The following is a 20,007-nucleotide window of genomic DNA, read 5'->3' on the forward strand; positions in this document are numbered from 1 at the left end:
TCGGGGCAGCGGGAGCTGTCAGCGGGGACCGTCGGTGCAGCTGGGGACGCCACATTGGGCCGTTTTGGCCCTCAGGTCCACTCTCTGCAGCTCAAAACATGGCAGAGCAATGGCCGTCTTCCCTTCCCATAATCCCCCATGCAGCTGGACCTGTTCTGGGAACCATAGAGCGGTTTCAGCTGCATGGGGAATTATAGGTAGGGAAGACGGCCATTGCTCTGCCGCATATTTATGATGGGTAGCACTACGGCATCATTTGCCCCACCTCCGTCGGATCCGGAGGGCACTAAGAGGCACCTCTGGATATGAATTGGATGCTGGAGCAGCCCTTTAGAGCTGTTGTCTAAAAGGTAAGTTCTCATTTTTCCATCCGCTGCATAGCTGGTCTCAAGGCAGAAGCCCGACATAAAATGGCCTAGTGTCAGAATAAGGAGTGGGACATTTAGTTCTGAGGTGAAGTGAAATTACTTTATGCACAATGTGGTGAGCTTTTGGAATTCTCCACAGGAGGACTATGGAGACTCCATCACAGAGTTTACTCAAATCTAAAACAGATAAAAAGGTATTCGAAGAAAAAATAAGTTGGAGGACTGAGAAGCCTCTATTTAGGAGATGGTTAAAGTCCAATACTTGTAGGTTGTATAGGGACCCTGGAATTTGAAAGAGAACATTAACCCCATCATCAATACAAGGTGAGAAAGCTCTTCAGCCTAATTCCATTACTGCGCTTTTGGTTCATTGTCAAATGATCATTAAGTTCTGTTTAAAGGGTTTTTTGTTATTGCTTCCATCAATTTTTTGGACTTGAATTCCACTGTGATGGGAGGGAGGGGACTGGATCATCATAAGTGTTCAAGCCTTTGTGGGAAAAAAATGCCCTTCTTGTCCACTGTTTAGGCCTTTCATAATTTTGTATAGCTCCATTTAGGTCTCCACTCAGCCTTTTCTTTTCCAAAATAAACCATTTGTTCTAGCCATTTATTTTTTAAACCAGATATGCCCTTCTTATGAAGTGATGATGATGAGTGATTTAAAAATAGTGTAATATAAGGGTAAGCATGGAGGCAAGTTTCTGTGAATTAGCAAAACTTTTGAACCACATTGAGGATTTAAATCAACCCAATATTAATTGAGATAAAATCTGAGTAAATGATAGAGGTAGTGGAGAATACTTAAGGAAAGACCAAATATCTTAAAACATTCAGAGCAAGAGGCTAAGCAAGGAAAGGGTATATCCTTTAAGATCAAAACAATGGTCTGTATTTGGTGACAGATGGCATGGTTTGGTTCTTTGTGAATATTTTATCTGTTTTCATTTAAGTAGTCTCTTTCTTGAACTAATTGCAAATGTGAATATCGATCTATCTTTTGATATTTATTAGCACTTTTTCTGTCTTGCATTTTGTGGTCATGTAAATTTCTACTATTGTAGTTGGTGTATGTTGTGTACCTGTTTGGTTGCAGCAGGAATTTCAGTGCATGTGTGTGTTTGTGTGTCACAAACTATTACACTGCCTAGCTGATACACATGCATTGAGAATACACAAATGACTGTGCAAAATGTAAAGTAATTTGGGGGGAAAAAAATCAATATTGTAGTCCTTAATTATGTAAAGTTCACTTTAATCAAGTAATTTCCGTAACTTACAAAATTTAAATTCAGACACCGGTCATTGGCGCTGTAACGGTGTTGCGGAAACCACTATGTTGATCATGCCAGTATCATAATTAAACCTCCCTCCCCAAGTTTACAGAAAAAGCCCTTCTAATATTCTTAATACTGAGAGGCCAGAGAGTGGTAGTGGATAATTGTCTGTCAGGTTGGAGGCCGGTGACCAGTGGTGTGCCTCAAGGATCTGTATTGGGCCCATTGTTGTTCGTTATATACATTAATGATCTAGATGATGGGGTGGTGAATTGGATTAGTAAATATGCAGACGATACTAAGATAGGTGGAATAGTGGATAATGAAGAAGGTTTTCAAGGATTGCAGAGGGATTTGGGCTGCTTAGAAAAGTGGGCTGAAAAATGGCAGATGGAATTTAATGCTGATAAGTGTGAGGTGCTTCATTTTGGTAAGAAGAATCAGAATAGGACATATGTGGTAAATGGGAGAGCATTGAGGAATACAGAAGAGCAGAAAGATTTAGGAGTAACGGTACATCGTTCCCTGAAGGTAGAAACTCACATGAATAGGGTGGTGAAGAAGGCTTTTAGTATGCTGGCCTTTATCAATCATTGCATGGAATATAGGAGTTGGGAGGTGATGTTGAGATTGTATAAGACGTTGGTGCTGCCTAATTTGGAGTTCTGTGTGCAGTTCTGGTCGCCTAATTATAGGAAGGATATAAACAGAGTGGAGAGAGTGCAGAGATGGTTTACCAGAATGCTGCCTGGGTTTAAGCATCTGGAGTATGGGGAGAGATTGGACAGATTGGGTCTTTATTCTTTGGAGCGTAGAAGGTTGAGAGGGGATTTGATAGAGGTATTTAAAATTATGAAAGGGATAGACAGAATGGATGTGGATAGACTATTTCCGTTAAGAGGAGGAAAGTTTAAAACAAGAGGACATGAGTTAAGAATTAAGGGGCAGAGGTTTAGAGGTAACATGAGGGGGAACTTCTTTACTCAGAGAGTGGTAGCTGTGTGGAATGATCTTCCGGGAGAAATAGTGGCGGCGGAGTCAATTGTATTATTTAAGAAAAGGTTGGACAGGTATATGGATGAGAAGAAGATGGAGGGTTATGGGCATTGTGCAGGGAGGTGGGACTAGAAAGGGGTGTTTGGTTCGGTGCGGACTAGAAGGGCCTAATGGCCTGTTTCCGTGCTGTAATTGTTATGTTACGTTAATTAATGAAGATAACAATTCTTACTAGGCAGGGGTAGGGGGACACTTTAGGAGAGTTGCCCCACCAGCAAGCAGCTGGCTTCTCATCCTGGGCACTAATATTTTTTTCAAAAACAACTTTATTGAAGCTTTATTCAAATAGCTTCTGGAAGCGGAGCATAACCTCTGCTGGCTGAATGTTTGCTCCCAAGGGGTTGTGTGTTAGTTTGAAGAATATTAACTTTTACAATTTTAAATGCATTTAAATTTTAATTCTTATTTATTTCAAATGTTTTATTTATTTATTTCTTCAAATTTTTTTAAAAATTGTTGGTTGGGTTGCTGGTTGCTTGAATTCCAGATACCGGGGATTTTACTGTATAACAATAATCTCACATTTAAACTGCTTATCTTTTGGGAAGGAACTTCGAAACCAGAAATCATGAAGTTCTGTGGTGCTTTGATCATTTGAGCTGAGGATCCTTTAGTTGGATTATGGCTGGGGAGAGAGCTTTATCTTTAGGATGGCAATCCCAAGGTTAGGGAGGATTTGGGGATCATTGGACTTTGTGTCCTGGTGGTTCTACGTGGATGAATTGGTTTGTATGATTAGTGTCGACAGAGAGGATGATGAAGCTTTGTTAATAGAAGCTAAGATCCAGAGTAGGGGTCAATCATGGGAGAAAAATGAGGATAGAGGAGGAGAGAAAAACATACTGGAACTGAGAGACACAATACCACAAGTGCAAAAAATCTGAAAACAATGAGTGTGCTGCAAAAATCCTGTCAAGCAGGATTTGTGAAGAGAGAAAAGCAAACCTAATGCTAACATTTAAGACGTTGATTCAGAACGGGCGCTTTTGACACAGACTGAAAAGGCTGATTTTTCTGAAGTTATTGACTTCAATATTAAATCCCAAGGGCTGCAGAGTACTAAGGAAATATGAAATTGTTTTTCTCAGACTTACTTAGGGTTTTGGAGCAGGGTAAGTGGCCAAACAAAATCTGAGTAAGAGTGTAATGGAGAGTTAAAATGAGAAACATAGGAAGTAGGAACAGGAATTGGCCAAAAATGGCCCATCGAGCCTGCTCCGCCATTCAATACGATCATGGCTGATCTAATTTATGACCTAACTCCACCTACCTGCCTTCTCTCCATATCCCCTAATTCCTCTATCATGTAAAAATTTATCTAACTGAATTTTAAATATGTCTAATGATGCAGCCTCAACCACTTCCCTGGATAGAGAATTCCAAACATTCACTACTCTCTGGGAAAATCTATTTTTCCTCATCTCTGTCCTAAATCTACTCACCCGAACCTTGAGACTGTGTCCTCTCGTTTTAGTTTCCCCGGCCAGCTCAAAAAACCTTCCTACATCTATCCTATCCATACCCTTCATAATCCTATATGTTTCTATAAGATCTCCTCTCATTCTTCTGAACTCGAGTGAATACAATCCTAGATGATTTAATCTTTCATCATGTCAACCCCTTCATCCCAGGGATCAACCTAGTAAACCTCCTCTGGACTGTCTCCAAAGCCAGATTATCCTTCCTCAAATATGGAGACCAGAACTGGACACAGTACTCCAGGTGCGGTCTCACCAGTACCTTGTACAGTTGCAACATTACCTCCCTACTTCTGAATTCAATTCCTTCTAGTGATGAAGGCCAGCATTCCATTTGTCTTCTTAATAACCTGCTGCACCTGCAACCTTACTTTTTGTGATTCATGCACAAGCACTCCCAAGTCCCTCTGAACAACAGCATGCTGTAGTTTTTCACCCTTTAAATAATATTCAGCTCTTTTATTTTTCTTGCCAAAGTGGATAACCTCACACTTACTAACATTGTACTCCATCTGCCAAACCTTTGCCCACTCATCCAGCTTAACTATATCCCTCTGCAGACTCTCCACATCCTCATTACAATTTGCTCTTCCACTCAATTTGGTGTCATCCACAAACTTGGCTACACCACATTTTGTCCCCTCCTCCAAGTCATCAATGTAAATAATAAACAGTTGTGGGCCAAGCACCGACCCCTGTGGCACCCCACTTACCACTCTCTGCCAACCTGAAAAACTCCCACTTATCCTGATTCCCTGCCTCCTGCCAGACAACCAATTTTCGATCCATGCCAATATACTTCCCCGGACTCCACTTTCCTGTAACTTGCTGATAAGTCTCTTGTGCGGCACCTTATCAAACGCTTTCTGGAAATCCAAATATACAACATCAACCTGTTCCCCTCTATCCACCGCACCCATTATATTCTCAAAGAATCCTAACAAGTTTGTCAAACAAGATCTTCCCTTTCTAAAACCATGCTGCGTCTGCCTGATTGAACCCTTATGTTCCAAAAGTTTCACTATTTCATCTTTAATGACGGCTTCAAGCATTTTTCCAACTACAGACGTCAAGCTAATTGGCCGATAATTTCCAGTCTTCTGCCTACATCTCTTCTTAAAAAGTGGCGTGACATTTGCTGTCTTCCAGTCTGACGGGACCTGCCCAGAATCCAAGGAATTTTGGTATATGACCACCAATGCATTAACTATAACTTCTGCATTTCCTTCAGAACCCTTGGATGCATATCATCAGGACCAGGTGATTTGCCTGGCTTTAGTCCCATTAGTTTCTCCATCACTACTTCCTTAGTAACAACTATTTTATCAAGGCCCTCCCCAACATTCGCATCCTTAACTCCACACTTGGGCATGCTGGACGTGTCTTCCACCGTGAAGACTGACACAAAATATTTGTTCAATGCCTCGGCCATTTCCTCATTTTTTGCTACCAGTTTTCCTTTCTCATCCTCCAAGGGTCCTATGTTAACTCTGGCCACCCTCTTCCGTTTTATATATTTATAAAAATTTTTGCTTTCTGTTTTTATATTTTGTGCCAATTTACTTTCATAATTTTTTTTCCCATTTCTCATTACCCGCTTTGTAACCCCTTGTTGTCTCTTAAAGTTATCCCAATCTTCCAGTTTCCCACTGCTCTTTGCAGCTTTGTACACCTGCGCCTTCAATTTTATACTCTCCTTTATTTCCTTTGTTAACCATGGTTGATTTTTCCCTCCCTTGCTGCCCTTTTTCCTAACCGGAATATATTTTTGTTGAGCATTACAAAATATTTCTTTGAAAATCTTCCACTGTTCCTCAACTGTTTCATCAATTAGCCTGTGCTCCCAGTCCACTCTGCCCAATTCCTCCCTCATCCTATGGTAGTCACCCCTGTTTAAGCATAATATATTAGTTTTAGATCTAACTATTTCCCCTTCCATCTGAATGAGAAATTCAATCATACTATGATCGCTATTTCCCAGATGGTCTCTGACTATGACATCATTTACTCTACCCATCTCATTGCACAACACTAGATCCAGGAGAGCATTTTCTCTTGTTGGCTCCTTAACACGCTGCTCAAGAAAGCTATCACGGATGCATTCTATGAAGTCCTCTTCCTGACTCCCACGACCAACTTGATTTTCCCAATCTATGTGGAAATTAAAGTCCCCCATGACTACTGCCGTATTATTATTACATGGCTCACTTACCTCTCTATTTATTTCCTGTGCCACTAAACTATTGTTATTTGGTGGGCGATAGATAACACCCACCAATAATTTTTTCCCTTTGTTATTCTTTATCTCTACCCAAATGGACTCAACATTATGCTCTTTAGATCTTATATCATCCCTCACTATTGCATGGAGCTCATCTTTGATTAAGAATGCAACTCCACCTCCCTTACATCCTGTCTATCTCTTTGCACAGCCTGATACTCTTGAAAGTTTAGTTCCCATTTATGGTCAGCTTGAGGCCATGTTTCCTTGATGGCTATCAAATCATAGGCATGGGTACATATTTGCGCCTCAAGTTCACTAACCTTATTTCTAATACTGTGGGCATTCAGCTAAAGTGCCTTTATGCTCTTTGTCCCTTTAATATCTAGTGACTTCTATAACCTTTTCTTTTGATTTTTCTGCCCACTATTTTTCTTTGTAATTTTCTTAACATTGACCTGAAAACTCACTGCACCATCTGATTTTTACTTTCTCCTCCCAACATTACTTTTCCCATTTTACCTTTCCTGGCCATTTCTTTATCTTCCCTACTCTTTTCTCTAACACTCAGGTTCCCATACCCTTGCCAAATTAATTTAAGCCTTGCCCCACTGCTGTACCAAACATACTTGCCAAAATGTTGACACCTTTTGGATTTAGGTGCAACCTGTCCTTGTAAAGATCATGCCTTCCTCAAAAGAGATCCCAATGATCCAAGAAACCAAAACCTTGCCTTGTACACCAACCCCTCAGCAACACGTTCATTTTCCTTATCCTTACATTCTTTTCATCACTTGCATTTGGAACAGGTAGTAATCCCGAGATCACCATCCTAGCGTTCCTGTCTTTCAGCTTTCGTCCCAGCTCACTGTAATCCCTTTTCATTACCTCCTCCCTTTTCTTGTCAATGTTGTTTGTACCCACATGTACCAAGACATCAGGCTGCTCTCCCTCTCCTCTCAGAATATTTTGGACCCGATTTGTGATATCTCGTACCCTTGCACTAGGAAGGCAGCACACCATGCGGGTATATCTATCTGGCTCACAGAACCTCCTGTCTGTACCCCTGACAATGGAGTCCCCAATAACTACTGCATTTCACCTTTTCTTTTTTTTTTTGCACCACTCTGCCAAGCTCATTGCCATTGACCTGGTGCCCGTGGCCATCTTCTGTCTGGTCATCTCCCTCAACAGAATCCAACACAACATAACTGTTGCTGAGTGCGATAGTCACTGGTGTGCTCTCCATTTTTCTCACTTTTTTCCTCCCCTGATCGTTTCCCACTTACCTGACACAGCTTTTGGAGTATTTATCGCCCTGAAAGTTGAGTCGATTAACTCCTCACTCTCCCTTACAAGCCACAGGTCATTAATCTGCAACTCCATATCCCTAATTTGTTCCCTTAGTAACTGCATCTTGGTACACCTGGTGCAGATGTGGCCATTTGGGAGGATGGATGTCACCCATTGTTCCCACATCTGACACCCAGTACAGAGCACAAACTCTATTAGCATGACTCTGAATACGAAGGCAAATAACTCAGCCGCTCCTCGCAACTGACCTGTCATTAACAAGCCTTTACCACCCTTTTTTGTTGACCCAATTGGTTTTATCCATTTTTTTGACTCTAAGCTATCACAAACATTCCTAATGTTGTCCATTTCTCTCCCTTTCCTCCTATGAGTGGGTTGGGAGATGGGTTTGTTTTTAATCTTGCAACCATCCTGGGGAGATATGGTGTTTAATTTGAGGAATGTGTAATTTGTTTTGACATTAAAACTAGATAATTTTATTTTTGGCTTTTTATGTTTGGATTATAGATAGTTTTAGTTTTTTTTGTCTGTAACAAAATTTTATTTCCTTCACAGGTCTTACTTAAATGATCTGCTTCCATATTATCCTTTGGAGCATGGTTCGTGGCATACTCATAGATATATCAGAGATCGTCAGTCTCTAATGTTTGGGAATGTTACACATGAAACCTGGCCTGCAGATAAATCTACTGAACTTCCAGTTGCCAAAACCACTGTATTTGTTTCAAAGTTTTCCACCGATGACGGAAACCATAAAACTGTGACAGGCCATTTCACCTTTGTAAATAATCCGCTGAGAACAGTCTCAGTTTTGGAACCACTAAAGCCAGGAGGATGCAGTCACTCATACAGAGCAACAGTACAAGAAACTGCAAAATCTAGGAAGTGTTTGATGGCCCAAAATGGTGGATTTTTTAACACAAACACAGGACATTGTTTGGGCAACATTGTGAGTGATGGAAAATTGGTACGAGATGGAAAGGGAATTCAAAATGCACAATTTGGGATCAAGAAGGATGGCACTTTAGTATTTGGGTAAGGAACTAAGTAAATTTGATGTGTAAGTATTCGTTAAATTTATTAAGTTGATTATAAGTTCGATTTTTACAGAATTAAATTCATTTCCCCCTTACTTAAATAGACATACTAACTACCTAATTACTTGTTACCTTTTAATTTTCTGTAAACACCTGAATTTTTAATAACTCTTTGGTATTAGGTGTCAGTCCATCTTGAGATAGAATCCTGTGTACTATGAAAATTTTCCCCTGCTCACATTAAGTCTGTGGTGCTGCTGACAGTAATTTGATGATGAATTTCATTCTTCCCAGTCGTGGCCATTTAAGCCAATGATATATATATTTGAAAATAAGTTGGAGCATAGTTGTAGAGGCAGAAGCACGTTAAAGCCTTCCCTTCCATTCATTTAGATCATGGTTGAGTCTGAGCTTCAAGCCCACTTTTTGCTGTCTGATCCTCTTATCCCGAGATAAATTGATCCCAGCATTGAATATGTTCAATGATTGAGCATCCATTGTCTCCCTGAATAGAATTTCAAATATTCAAAAGTTGTGAAATTTCCATTAATTTGCATCCGAAATATCAACTTGTTATCCTGATACTCAGCCTGCAAGTTGTGGAATCTCCAGCCTGAGGAAACAGCCCTCAGAATTAATGAGATAACATTTTTTTAACTCCAGTAAACTTGCATTTTTTCCTCACTATTGTCTTTATGAAAAATATGTTTGTTTGAATTTAATTTTCTTAATTGACTCTGCATTTTCCATAGTATTGGTAATCTTTCAAATTCAAAAGAGAAACTGATTGTATATCAATATTGACAATGGAAACATGAGAGCACATTTCTTGACTTACTGAAATAAGAAATAGAACGAGGAGTCAGTTATTTGGCCCCTTCATGTCAGCATTTTCCTGCCCTAGCCCATGTCTCTATTTCCTTAATATTTAAAAAAAAATAATGGATCCTCGATTATCCTCGGGTTGGAATTGCTATCTGGATGATTCCCTCCCCCGCCCCCCTTTGCAGGGCTTAATTTAAGACTTTGCCATCCGATTTACATAACCTCAGCCAAGGCCCAACCTATTTCATCACAAGACTGTTTCTCTACTCCCTGCCCCTTTGTAGCACTCAGACAAACCTTTATCACATCCGACGTTTTGTTGCAGCTCCTGAAAACTCTGGTTAGATCACACTTGGAGTATTGTGTTCACTTCTTGTCGCCTCATTATCGGAAGGATGTGGAAGTATTCAAAGAGTGTTTTTGCTGCCTGGATTGGAAATGGGTCTTATAAGGATGCGTTGAGCGAACTCTGGCTTTTCTCTTTGAAGCGATGAAGGATGAGAGAATAGAGGTGCATATGATTATATGGGGCATATTTAGAATGTACAGCCACCAACTTTTTCCCAGGGCAGCAATGGCCAATTTGAAGGACATCTGTTTAAGGTGAGTGGAGGAATGTTTAGGGGAGATGTCAAAGGTATGTTTTTACATAGAAGGATAGGTGCCTGCATTGCAAGGCAAGAGGGTGAGTGGTAAAGGCTGATACAATGGGGACATATAAAAGACATAGATAGGCACATGGATGTAAGAAATATAGGGGGTATGGACTGAGAGAAGGGAAGATTTAAATTGATGCATGGTGTAAAGGTTAAAATGAATTGTAAGTTGCAAGCAGCTAGAAATATTTTTTGAATTCCATGAGTATGTCTCCATAGTAACAGTTTTTGGCCAAGGTATTTTTCGGCGTGTTTAATAAAAACAAGCTCGTTTGAATTTGCTTTTATATGCATAGAACCTGAGTAAAATATAGACAATCCAGAAAATTTCTTTTGAAAGTATTAATCTATTAGTATTTATTGTCCATTTTAACTGATTTAAGTATAGTTCAATTGTTTTAATAATTCAATTAAACAATGCAAAACTTAATGTTGCTTTAGAACAATTATTCATTTTAACGAGTCAAACAATAATGTCAACATGCTGCCCAAGCGAATATAAATGGAAATAGTTGCAACAATTTAGTTAAAGAAATTTTGGATTATTGACACATTGGTCAATAGAAGACTATTTCAGTCAAAGAAATTTGGACTATTGACTTGTTAGTCAATAAAATAGACTATTGACTCATTAGTCAATAGGAGACAGATCTTCAAGCAAGACTATTTAGTCAAAGAAGATGGACTACGAACTCATTAGTTAATAGAAGACTTAGAAGTTGGAAATTGGATTTGGAAGAGAAAACTGGATCGATTGGGCTCTGTTTGGAGCAGATCAATAAGAAGGCACCAACATCAACAACCAAGACCATGAAGAAGCAGTAAGCCATTGGAAGTTCCTTCTGTGTATTTATTACAAATTAGAACACAGTTTGGTGCAATAGCCACTTGTCCAATGACGACTGTTTTGGAGAGATTGTTGTGCATGTTTGATGTCTGTGTGATGAACAACAGAGTGGAGGAAACAGCAGCTGTAGCTGCTAAGGAGCTATATGTCGAGAAGATGAAGAAAACGGAACATAAAGGTATATCGCAAAGGCAGCAATTAGATACAAAGGGAAACAAAGCGACTCTTCAAGTAAGACTGAGGGAGGATATAGATAAGAATAAGATTACAATTGTGAGGGATACAGATCCCACAAAATTATTGAAAAAACCATTAACAGAATTGAGACTGACCTTTCAGTAGTGGCTGAACCTATACCACAAGATGGTGGTGTGGAACAATCCAAAATGGAGACATGGTCAGAGATTAAAACAATACCTGACATATAGGACCTAATAGAATCTAGCGATAGTGAGTCAAATACTTCCAGCAGGAAGGTGGGGAGAGTTGGCTCTAGAGCAGGCTCTGGAGTTTCAAGGAATGAATCTATGCATTTAACAATTCAAGCAGATGCATCAGTTCTTAAAGGGGAAAAATAAATGCTTCAATTAAAATTAAACTTAGAAGATGAGGAGGAGCTGCAATTGGGCAGTGACAGAGACTAGAGCAGCAGCTAAGAATGGAGGAAATGCAACTAAAAAAGCAAAAGAAGCACGGGAGCTGGACAAAAAAAATTGCTGTTAATGAAGCCAGATCACAGGCACTAGAAGGCTCAGTGGTATGTGGTGCTCAGAGTAAAGTCCCAAAAGCATCAAGTTTTGATGAAGGACTTCAGAAAAAGAAAATATTGAATACCAAAGTTGAGGCAGTGCTACAATATCCATCCGGGCTTGGTCCTGAAATAGACAGGTCTAAACAAAGGGCTGAGCCAAGGATAGAACCACATTACATGCTTGGTCCTGTGCCAGGCACGGGGCTGAGCCAGTGCTGCAGTTGCGAGATGTGCAAGATCCTGAATTAACTGGGTTGATGCAAGGAGCCAGAGTTCAAACTCCAATGATAGGCACATTGATCAAAGATAAGAGCCAAATACCTTCTTTTACAGGGTCATATCAGGTGCTCCCGGCAAGTATTAGAAATATAGGTGAACGAAGTAATGTACGTCTAGGCAAGACAAGACAAGATGAGATAGCTGCATCTTTAATACAGTTACAAACTCTCTCTTCTCTGCCCAAGAGAAATTCCATTTTTGATGGTGACCTCCTTGAATTCTACTCATTTATGAAAAGATTTGAATGCAGTATTGAAATGAGGTGTCAAAGCCAGGAGGATTAGACCACAAGAACTCGGAAAGAGTTGCCAATATATGAATCCTGATGCAAGATTCAAACAGGCTAAATGGTTACTTGAGAAGCATTTTGGAGACAAGTATAGAATTTCAAGAGCTTATTTATAGAAGACTCATGGTTTTTAATAAGGCCAGAAGACACAAATGGTTTACAAGCTTTCGCCCTCTTCCTAAGAGATATTGCAACGTCATGACAGAGATTGGCCATCTTCAAGAGCTTGACATACCTCAGAATATGGTAAACATTGTAAATAAATTACTCAACTGGATGAAAGAATTATGGAGAAATTAAGTTGTTGAATACCAAAGAAGAAAATTTGTGACAGCTACTTTTAAGGATTTGGTGGAGTTCATTGAAGGACAAGTGGATGTTGTCACAGATTCAATGTATGGAATTAAAGGTACTCAAACAGTGAGTAAAGAAGTTGAAAAGTCCAAATCATATCCTCAAACAAGATTGAAGAAAGGTGCATTTGTCACCTCTCTGACAGTGGCAGATAAAGAAATTAAAGAAAATTAAAGTTTGCCACTTGAGAAGAAATATTTATTCTGTCATGATAAGTATGATTTGGAAAAATGTGCACAGATGGAAAAGAAGATGCATAATGAGAAAATCGCTTCCTTGAAGAAAAATGGAGTATGTTTTGACTGTTAATTACATCAAATATTGTAAACAGCAACTCAGCTGCAACAAATATAGTCAAAGGCATCCTAAGGTACTACAAATCTTCAAGGAAAAGGAAAAAAATGTCAAGGAAAGAAGCAGATGAAAACAGTACTGAAGCTTCAGTATTGACAAGTGGTCTTACTGAGGCCAGTGCAGATAACTGCAAACTCTCAATAGTGCCTGTACAAGTTACGGCCAAGAATGAGAATGCAACGATACATACGCATGCATTTCTTGAATCAGGAAGCACTGCATCATTTTGCACTGTGGAGCTTATGAAAAGGTTTAATCTTAAAGGAAAAAAAGTCAAGGATTCTATTGAAAACCATGGGACAATAAAAGATCATTGAAACTAACATGGTGTCAGGGTTAGAGGTTGCTGGAATACACACAGAAGACTATGCCAGTGCACAAAGGAAACATTCCACAATCAAGTGATGTGGATCAGTAGTTTATATACCTCTCTGAGGTAGAGATGCTAATTGATTTAAATATACCAAAAGCTCTGGAACCATTAAAAGTAATATAGTACAAAGTGTGAGAGATGGACCTTTGCTATTAAAACTATGCTTGGATGGGCAATCACTGCATATTGCTCAGAAGCAGTCAACAAGTATCAATATGACATGCTGTGAAACTTAATGAACCATTGAAACAACCATTCAAGACAGACTTTCTTGAATGGCTTGATAACAATCAAAAGAATGCAGACAGTTCTTAGAAAATCTTACTGATGAAAATAAACCAAGAACATGTAAACCAGTAAAGAAGAAATTGTTTTCTTCAAAAATGGATGAAGATGAAGTATTCGAAGATTCTGCACATACTGCTGGTGATTATTCCTGCGAAGCTAAATCCGGGTCAAGAATGAAACAAATGTCTCAGATTAAATCCGAAAGTAGCTTTTGTAGCCTTGATGCAACAAGGTCAATGAAGAAATCTTGCAGAATGTTTTAAAACGAAAGAAAACACAGTAAATTGCGCTGATGGTATTCAGGAGCATTTTATTGACAATATGGTGCAACTGCCTTCAGAGTACAAAATGTTGAAAAGGGACTTAGAAATATTGGATATTCCAGAAAACAGTGATCAAAAGTCTTTGAACCTTGTACTTGGAAACAAAACGGGATCTGATGATTCTCCAGTTTTGAAAGTAACCAAGAGAAAATATCACAGACTAGTTGACAAGAATGGAGAATTGATAGTAAATGGAATTTTTTAAATCAAGCAGAAGAAAAGAATAACTACTAAAGAAATGAATGCAGTTATTGAAGATGGATACAATGGAAGAGATTCATTTTTTTAATGGGAACCAGACATCATTTAATAACACAACTATGGAAAATAATCAACAAGGTATCTTGAAGGCCCAGTTAATAACAATGCAGAAAAAAAGGAATATTACATTTCAGCAATGAAAGAAGTATATGACAGAAGAGCTGAAAGCAGAGGAACCAATGCATCAAATAACCTTTTTTACTCTAAGTCAAGTTACTAACTTCTCAGAAGGTAATGGGGAAATTATTTTCCTATTGAAAGAATTAAATGCAGAGAAAGAATCTAATTTAAAAAAAAAGATAAATTGTTAGAAAATGAGACTGAATTGGAAGTTGCAAAATTGGATCCAGAATTGCATGAAAAGACAATAGGAGCCAGAGTAGCTGTTCATGGGTTTGAGAAAACAATGTTGTTTGATTCCTACCTTTTCTATAACCAATTGCAGAAAAAAAAGAGAAAGAAGACCCATCTTGTCCCCTCAAGAAAGTAAATACCTTGGAAATTAAGTATCGTGTTCAAGTACTGGATAGGACTGGATCAAAGAGGATTAAGACTAAAAATGGCTTTATGAATAGATCGATTACCAAAATCAGTCTTTTACAAGAAGCAGAAAGCTTTTCTGATTAACATTCACTTTCTTTTGAATATTTACCTATGTGTGATTTTTTAAAAATTATTATTATTTTTAATATTGTTTTTAATATTTTTAGTATTGTTAATATGAATTGTAAGTTGCAAGCAGCTCGAAATGTTTTTGAATTCCATGAGTATGTCTTCATAGTAACAAATTTTTGGCCAAGGTCTTTTTCTGTGTGCTTAATATAAACAAGTTAGTTTGAATTTGCTTATGTACTGCATAGAACCAGAGTGAAATATACAGTCCAGAAAATTTCTTTTGAAAGTATTAATCTATTAGTATTTTATTGTCCATTTTATTAACTATTTTAAGTATAGTTTAATTTTTTTTATAGTCCAAATAAACAGTGAAAAACTCAATGAGTCAAACAAAGTCCTCTGCATGCTACCCAAGCGATTATAAAGAGAAATAATCACAATACATGGGTTAGCATAACATTGTGGGCCTGTATTTTGCTGTGCTATATTCTCAAAGTGGCAGTTTTATGCTTGAGAACTGTTGGCAATCGTTTTTTTCGCAGCTCCACAATACCAAAGTCTCAAGATCGTTGACAGAGAAGATCAGCAGTTTCCATATCTCAACTTTTACTATCCATGGGCAGCCTAATTTGCATTGTGATTACAATAAGTGTTGTTAATCTCATCAGTGTTTTGACCTGAGCTTTCCATAATTAATATGTTTAATGTAGATATAAAAAGAAACCAAAGTACATAATAAGAATTATTAATCATGTTTCTCAAATCTTTGCAGATATCTATCAGAAGAGGAGGTACTGGATAAAGAGAATCCATTTGTTCAACTTGTGAGTGGGGTAGTATGGCTTCTACGAAATGGCACAATTTATATTAATGAAAGCCAATCAGCTGAGTGCTCCAAGACTCAGGAAACAGGTACAGTAAAAAAGTTAAAACTCATGATTCAATGAGTAAAGAAATAAGTCTAATATCCTTAAAGATTTTGAAATCAAAGTAGGGATTCATCAAATTATGCAGCATAGCAACGGCCCCAATTTGTCAGTGCAAACCAAGATATCTCTGTGAGCTCTTTCTATTTTCCTGTTCCGCACATACTCCTCTAAACCAAGGGTGGCCAGCCTTTTAATTTTTAATTTAGACATACAGTGGGGTAACAGGCCATTTCAGCCCACGAATAGTACCAGGGATGTAGACTAATTGGGCAGCTTGGACTCGTAGCCGAAATGGCCTATTACAGCGGTATATGTCTAAATTAAAAGGTTGGCCACCCATTACTATCTGTGCACCTGTATTTTTTAAATTATGATAAACATTAATCCAATACACACTTATTTATGAGAAAATGGAAAAGGCTTTTTTGAGTAATATTAGTTAATTATTTTAGAAACTTAATGATAAACACAATCTTCTGCAGGAATTCACCAGGTCAAGCAACATCAGTGTGAAAAAACGAATGGTCGACATTTTGAGCTGAAACACTTTATCATGACTGGGAATTTGTAGTAGAGACATCAATGTAAAGAGGACAAAGTGGGAAAGTTGGAAGATGATGGACAGAGGTAGTACAAAGGGAGAGAGGGGACAAAAGAAATGGGTCAGGTGGAAGAAGATGAGTCAAACAGAATGAAATGTGTGATTACAAGACAAAAGCTACCACTGCTAGGAACCTGATTAGTAGTGAAGAAGAGGATGGTGGTATAGAGACCAGATAGAAGAGAAATGGAGGGGGGAGGGGTAGAAATATCTAGTAGGGGGAAAATTAAACCATGGGGGGAGGGTAGGAGAAAGGATGTGGGTGGGTGGGAAAGGAGTCAAAAAAGGGGGAGAGAGGGGAAGAACTAAAGGGATACAGAAGAAGAAAGAGGAAACATTTTTTGAAATTAGAACATTCTCTGTCCATACAATTGGGCTGCCTGTGCAGAATGAGGTATTGTACCTCTAGTTTATTTTGGCCCTCACTCTGGCAGTGGAAAAGGCCCAGGAAAGGCAGGCCAGCGAAAGAATGGGAGAGGGAGTTGAAATGGCTTGTAGCTGGGAGGCTAGGATGGAGGTTGAGGACAACACAAAGATGCTTAGTAAAAAGATATTCAAATCTGCATTTTGTATCATTGATGAAGAAGTGGCTATATTGAGAGAACCACATGCATTTGATAAGATTAGAGTAGGTGCGTGTATATTTATGCCACATGTGGTGAGAGGTGTAAGAAGTGTTGCACTTCCTACAATTACAGAGGAGAGTATCAGAGATCACAAAGGTGTGGGCGGGGGGGGGGGGGGGGGGTGGGAAAATAAATGGACCAGGGAGCAATGGAAAGGACTGATCCCTGCAGAAGGTAGAAGGCTGTGCTGTCTTGTTGCAGCTGGTATAAATAACAGAGGACATGCTGAATGTGGAGATTGGTGGGGTGCAAGGTGAGGACAGAGGAACCCTAGCCTTGTTCTCTTTGGAGGAAGGTAGAATGAGTATGGAACTCCTGAGAGATTAATGAAATGCAGGAGATAGCTCTATTGACCACAATGGAGAGGAAGCTGTGTAGCTGAAAAAGGACTTTTCAGATGTCCTGGAATGGAAGATCCCATCTTGAGAGCAGATGTGGCAAAGATCGGAAACTTAGAAGAAAGTGATAACATTCTATAGGACATGAGATTAGAGGAGATGTGGTAATTGAAGTAACTGCAGGAGTCGGTAGGTTTAGAGTAAATCATAGGTTGTCTCCTGAAATGAGACAGAGATCCAGTAAGTGGAGAAAGCAAACACTTCATCTTTTTGATATTAATTTTGATTGTGACACATCCTATATTGCTGCTGCTATGAAATGATTCAAAACCAAAATCAGTAATGAATATTAGCATTGCTACTTCATTCAGAAATTTGTGAAAACAATTTTTACAGCAGTACATTGTCTCCAAATTCAAAATTTCTACAGTAGCGATTTATTCTCATCTCAGGATGAATCAAGAATGAAGGCTGGAATGGGTGTATGGGAGGAGGGATGTGGGGTTGGGATGGATGAAGTGGGGCGGGGGACATGGAGCTGGGATGGGTGTGGAGGATGGGGGTCGTCGGGCTAGGACGGGTGCGGAGGACGGGGAGACGGGTGCGGAGGACGGGGAGACGGGTGCGGAGGACGGGGAGACGGGTGCGGAGGACGGGGAGACGGGTGCGGAGGACGGGGAGACGGGTGCGGAGGACGGGGAGACGGGTGCGGAGGACGGGGAGACGGGTGCGGGGGACGGGGAGACGGGTGCGGGGGACGGGGAGACGGGTGCGGGGGACGGGGAGACGGGTGCGGAGGACGGGGAGACGGGTGCGGAGGACGGGGAGACGGGTGCGGAGGACGGGGAGACGGGTGCGGGGACGGGGAGACGGGTGCGGAGGACATGGGGCTGGGACGGGTGCGGAGGAGGAGGGACGTGGGGCTGGGATGGATGCAGAGGGAAGGGACATGGGGCTGGAATGGCAGGCGAACAGCAGCTGCCCATGCAGAGGATGGATTAGGTGTAAAATAATGAAAATATAATTGAACAGTATGTAGAGTATCATCTCTGTTTATATTTAGCCTCACTCCAAAACAAATAAACAATATGGATATTGTTGTGACAACAGGTTAGGCATTCTCAAAAATTGTATCAGGAACCCGAACTCAAGATCTTTATGGTCAAAAGAGTGAATAAATATATGGAATGTTACTTTAAGCCCTTTGAAGCAAATATTACAAACACCTCCAAGTTGTAATTTTTGTGACAAATGAGATGAATAAATTTTAGTTTTACAAACTTCTCAATGTTGTTTTTAAAATTGATATTGTGAAATTTCTCCAGTAGATATTGTTAACACTGGTGTCCAGCAGCAGTATATTTGAATGATTAATTTGTTGTTTAATGCTTGGTACAAAAAAGTTCCATTATGTATCTTTAATTTTTTTAGTTTTGTCCTTGTATTTTCCTTTATTAATTTTCCACTCAAAACTCCTGCTGCTTGTTCTCAGGCTACTAATTATTGTACAGAAGCACCATGAATGGGGAAAACAAAAAGGCTCATTGAATCTCAAAGTAATGTCTTTTTCAATGCACGTCCAAATTGGGGCATCATCACTCTTACCAGCTTATCACTTCCAATCCCAGGCTGTTTGGTAATGATTTATGAAATGAGGCTAGAATGCAAATAAACTGATATAAACAATGCAATGATTATTCAGGAATCTGATGGCAGCAGGAAAGAAGCTGACCTTGTGCCGCCGAGTGCTTGTCTTTAGGCTCCTGTATCTTTTTCCTGATGGTGGCAGAGTGAAGAGAGTCTGGCCTGGGTGGTGGGGGTCTTTGAGGATAGAGGCTGCTTTTTTTTTTAAAGACACCACCTCGTGTAGATGTCCTTGACAGAGTGGAGTGGAGTCTGGTGCCTGTGATGTTGCAGGCCGTGTTAACAATCCTCTGGAGTTTTTCCTTCTCCTGAGACTTGGCGCCTCCGTACCAGGGAGTGATGCAACCAGCCAGTATGCTCTCCAGAGGTTGTTGAGAATCTTCAGTGACATACCAAATCTCCTCAAGTACCTCACAAAGTGTAGCCACTGGTGGACCTTCTTCATGATTGTATCAACATGGAGGCTCCAGGACAGATCCTCAGAGATGTTAACACCTCAGGAATTTGAAGTTCTTGACCCACTCCACAACTGAGCCCTCAGTGAGGATTGGGTCGTGTTCTCCTGACTCCCTTCTGAAGTTCATAATTGTCTCCTTGGTTTTGCTAACCTTGACTGCAAGGTTGTTGTGACACCACTCAGAGCTACTCTATCTCCCTCCTGTATGCTTCCTCATTTCCGTTTGTGATTCTACCAACAACTGTAGTGTCAACTTGTAGATAACATTATGAAAAATCAAAAATTTTCATAAGTACTGGATAATTTTTATAGAATATCTTTTCAGGATGATGATAAAAGGCAGTTCAGTGCCTTAAAGTTAAACACCAGTTGAGAAATTGTGAACAGGATTGTATTAAAGAGAAAGACATCAAGGCTAAAAAATTTGACTGAAAATTAAACAGTGT

The 20,007-nt window shown here is 39.6% G+C and overlaps 1 protein-coding gene across 5 annotated transcripts in view; it reads left to right on the top strand.

The window, feature by feature from the left end:
- Positions 1-20,007, top strand: part of nagpa (N-acetylglucosamine-1-phosphodiester alpha-N-acetylglucosaminidase) — a 75,234-nt gene that overhangs the window by 7,053 nt on the left and 48,174 nt on the right. For all 5 annotated transcript variants that reach the window (XR_011352403.1, XR_011352402.1, XM_069921826.1 and 2 more), the window contains 2 exons: positions 8,270-8,749; positions 15,739-15,878. Coding sequence is in view for 3 of the 5 variants with exons in the window: in XM_069921826.1 (XP_069777927.1) it covers positions 8,270-8,749; positions 15,739-15,878 (620 nt within the window). In the remaining 2 variants the exon portion in view is untranslated. The remainder of the gene's footprint in view (positions 1-8,269; positions 8,750-15,738; positions 15,879-20,007) is intronic.

This window comes from Narcine bancroftii, chromosome 2, assembly GCF_036971445.1.
Source record: "Narcine bancroftii isolate sNarBan1 chromosome 2, sNarBan1.hap1, whole genome shotgun sequence".
NCBI classification, from domain to species: Eukaryota; Metazoa; Chordata; class Chondrichthyes; order Torpediniformes; family Narcinidae; genus Narcine; species Narcine bancroftii.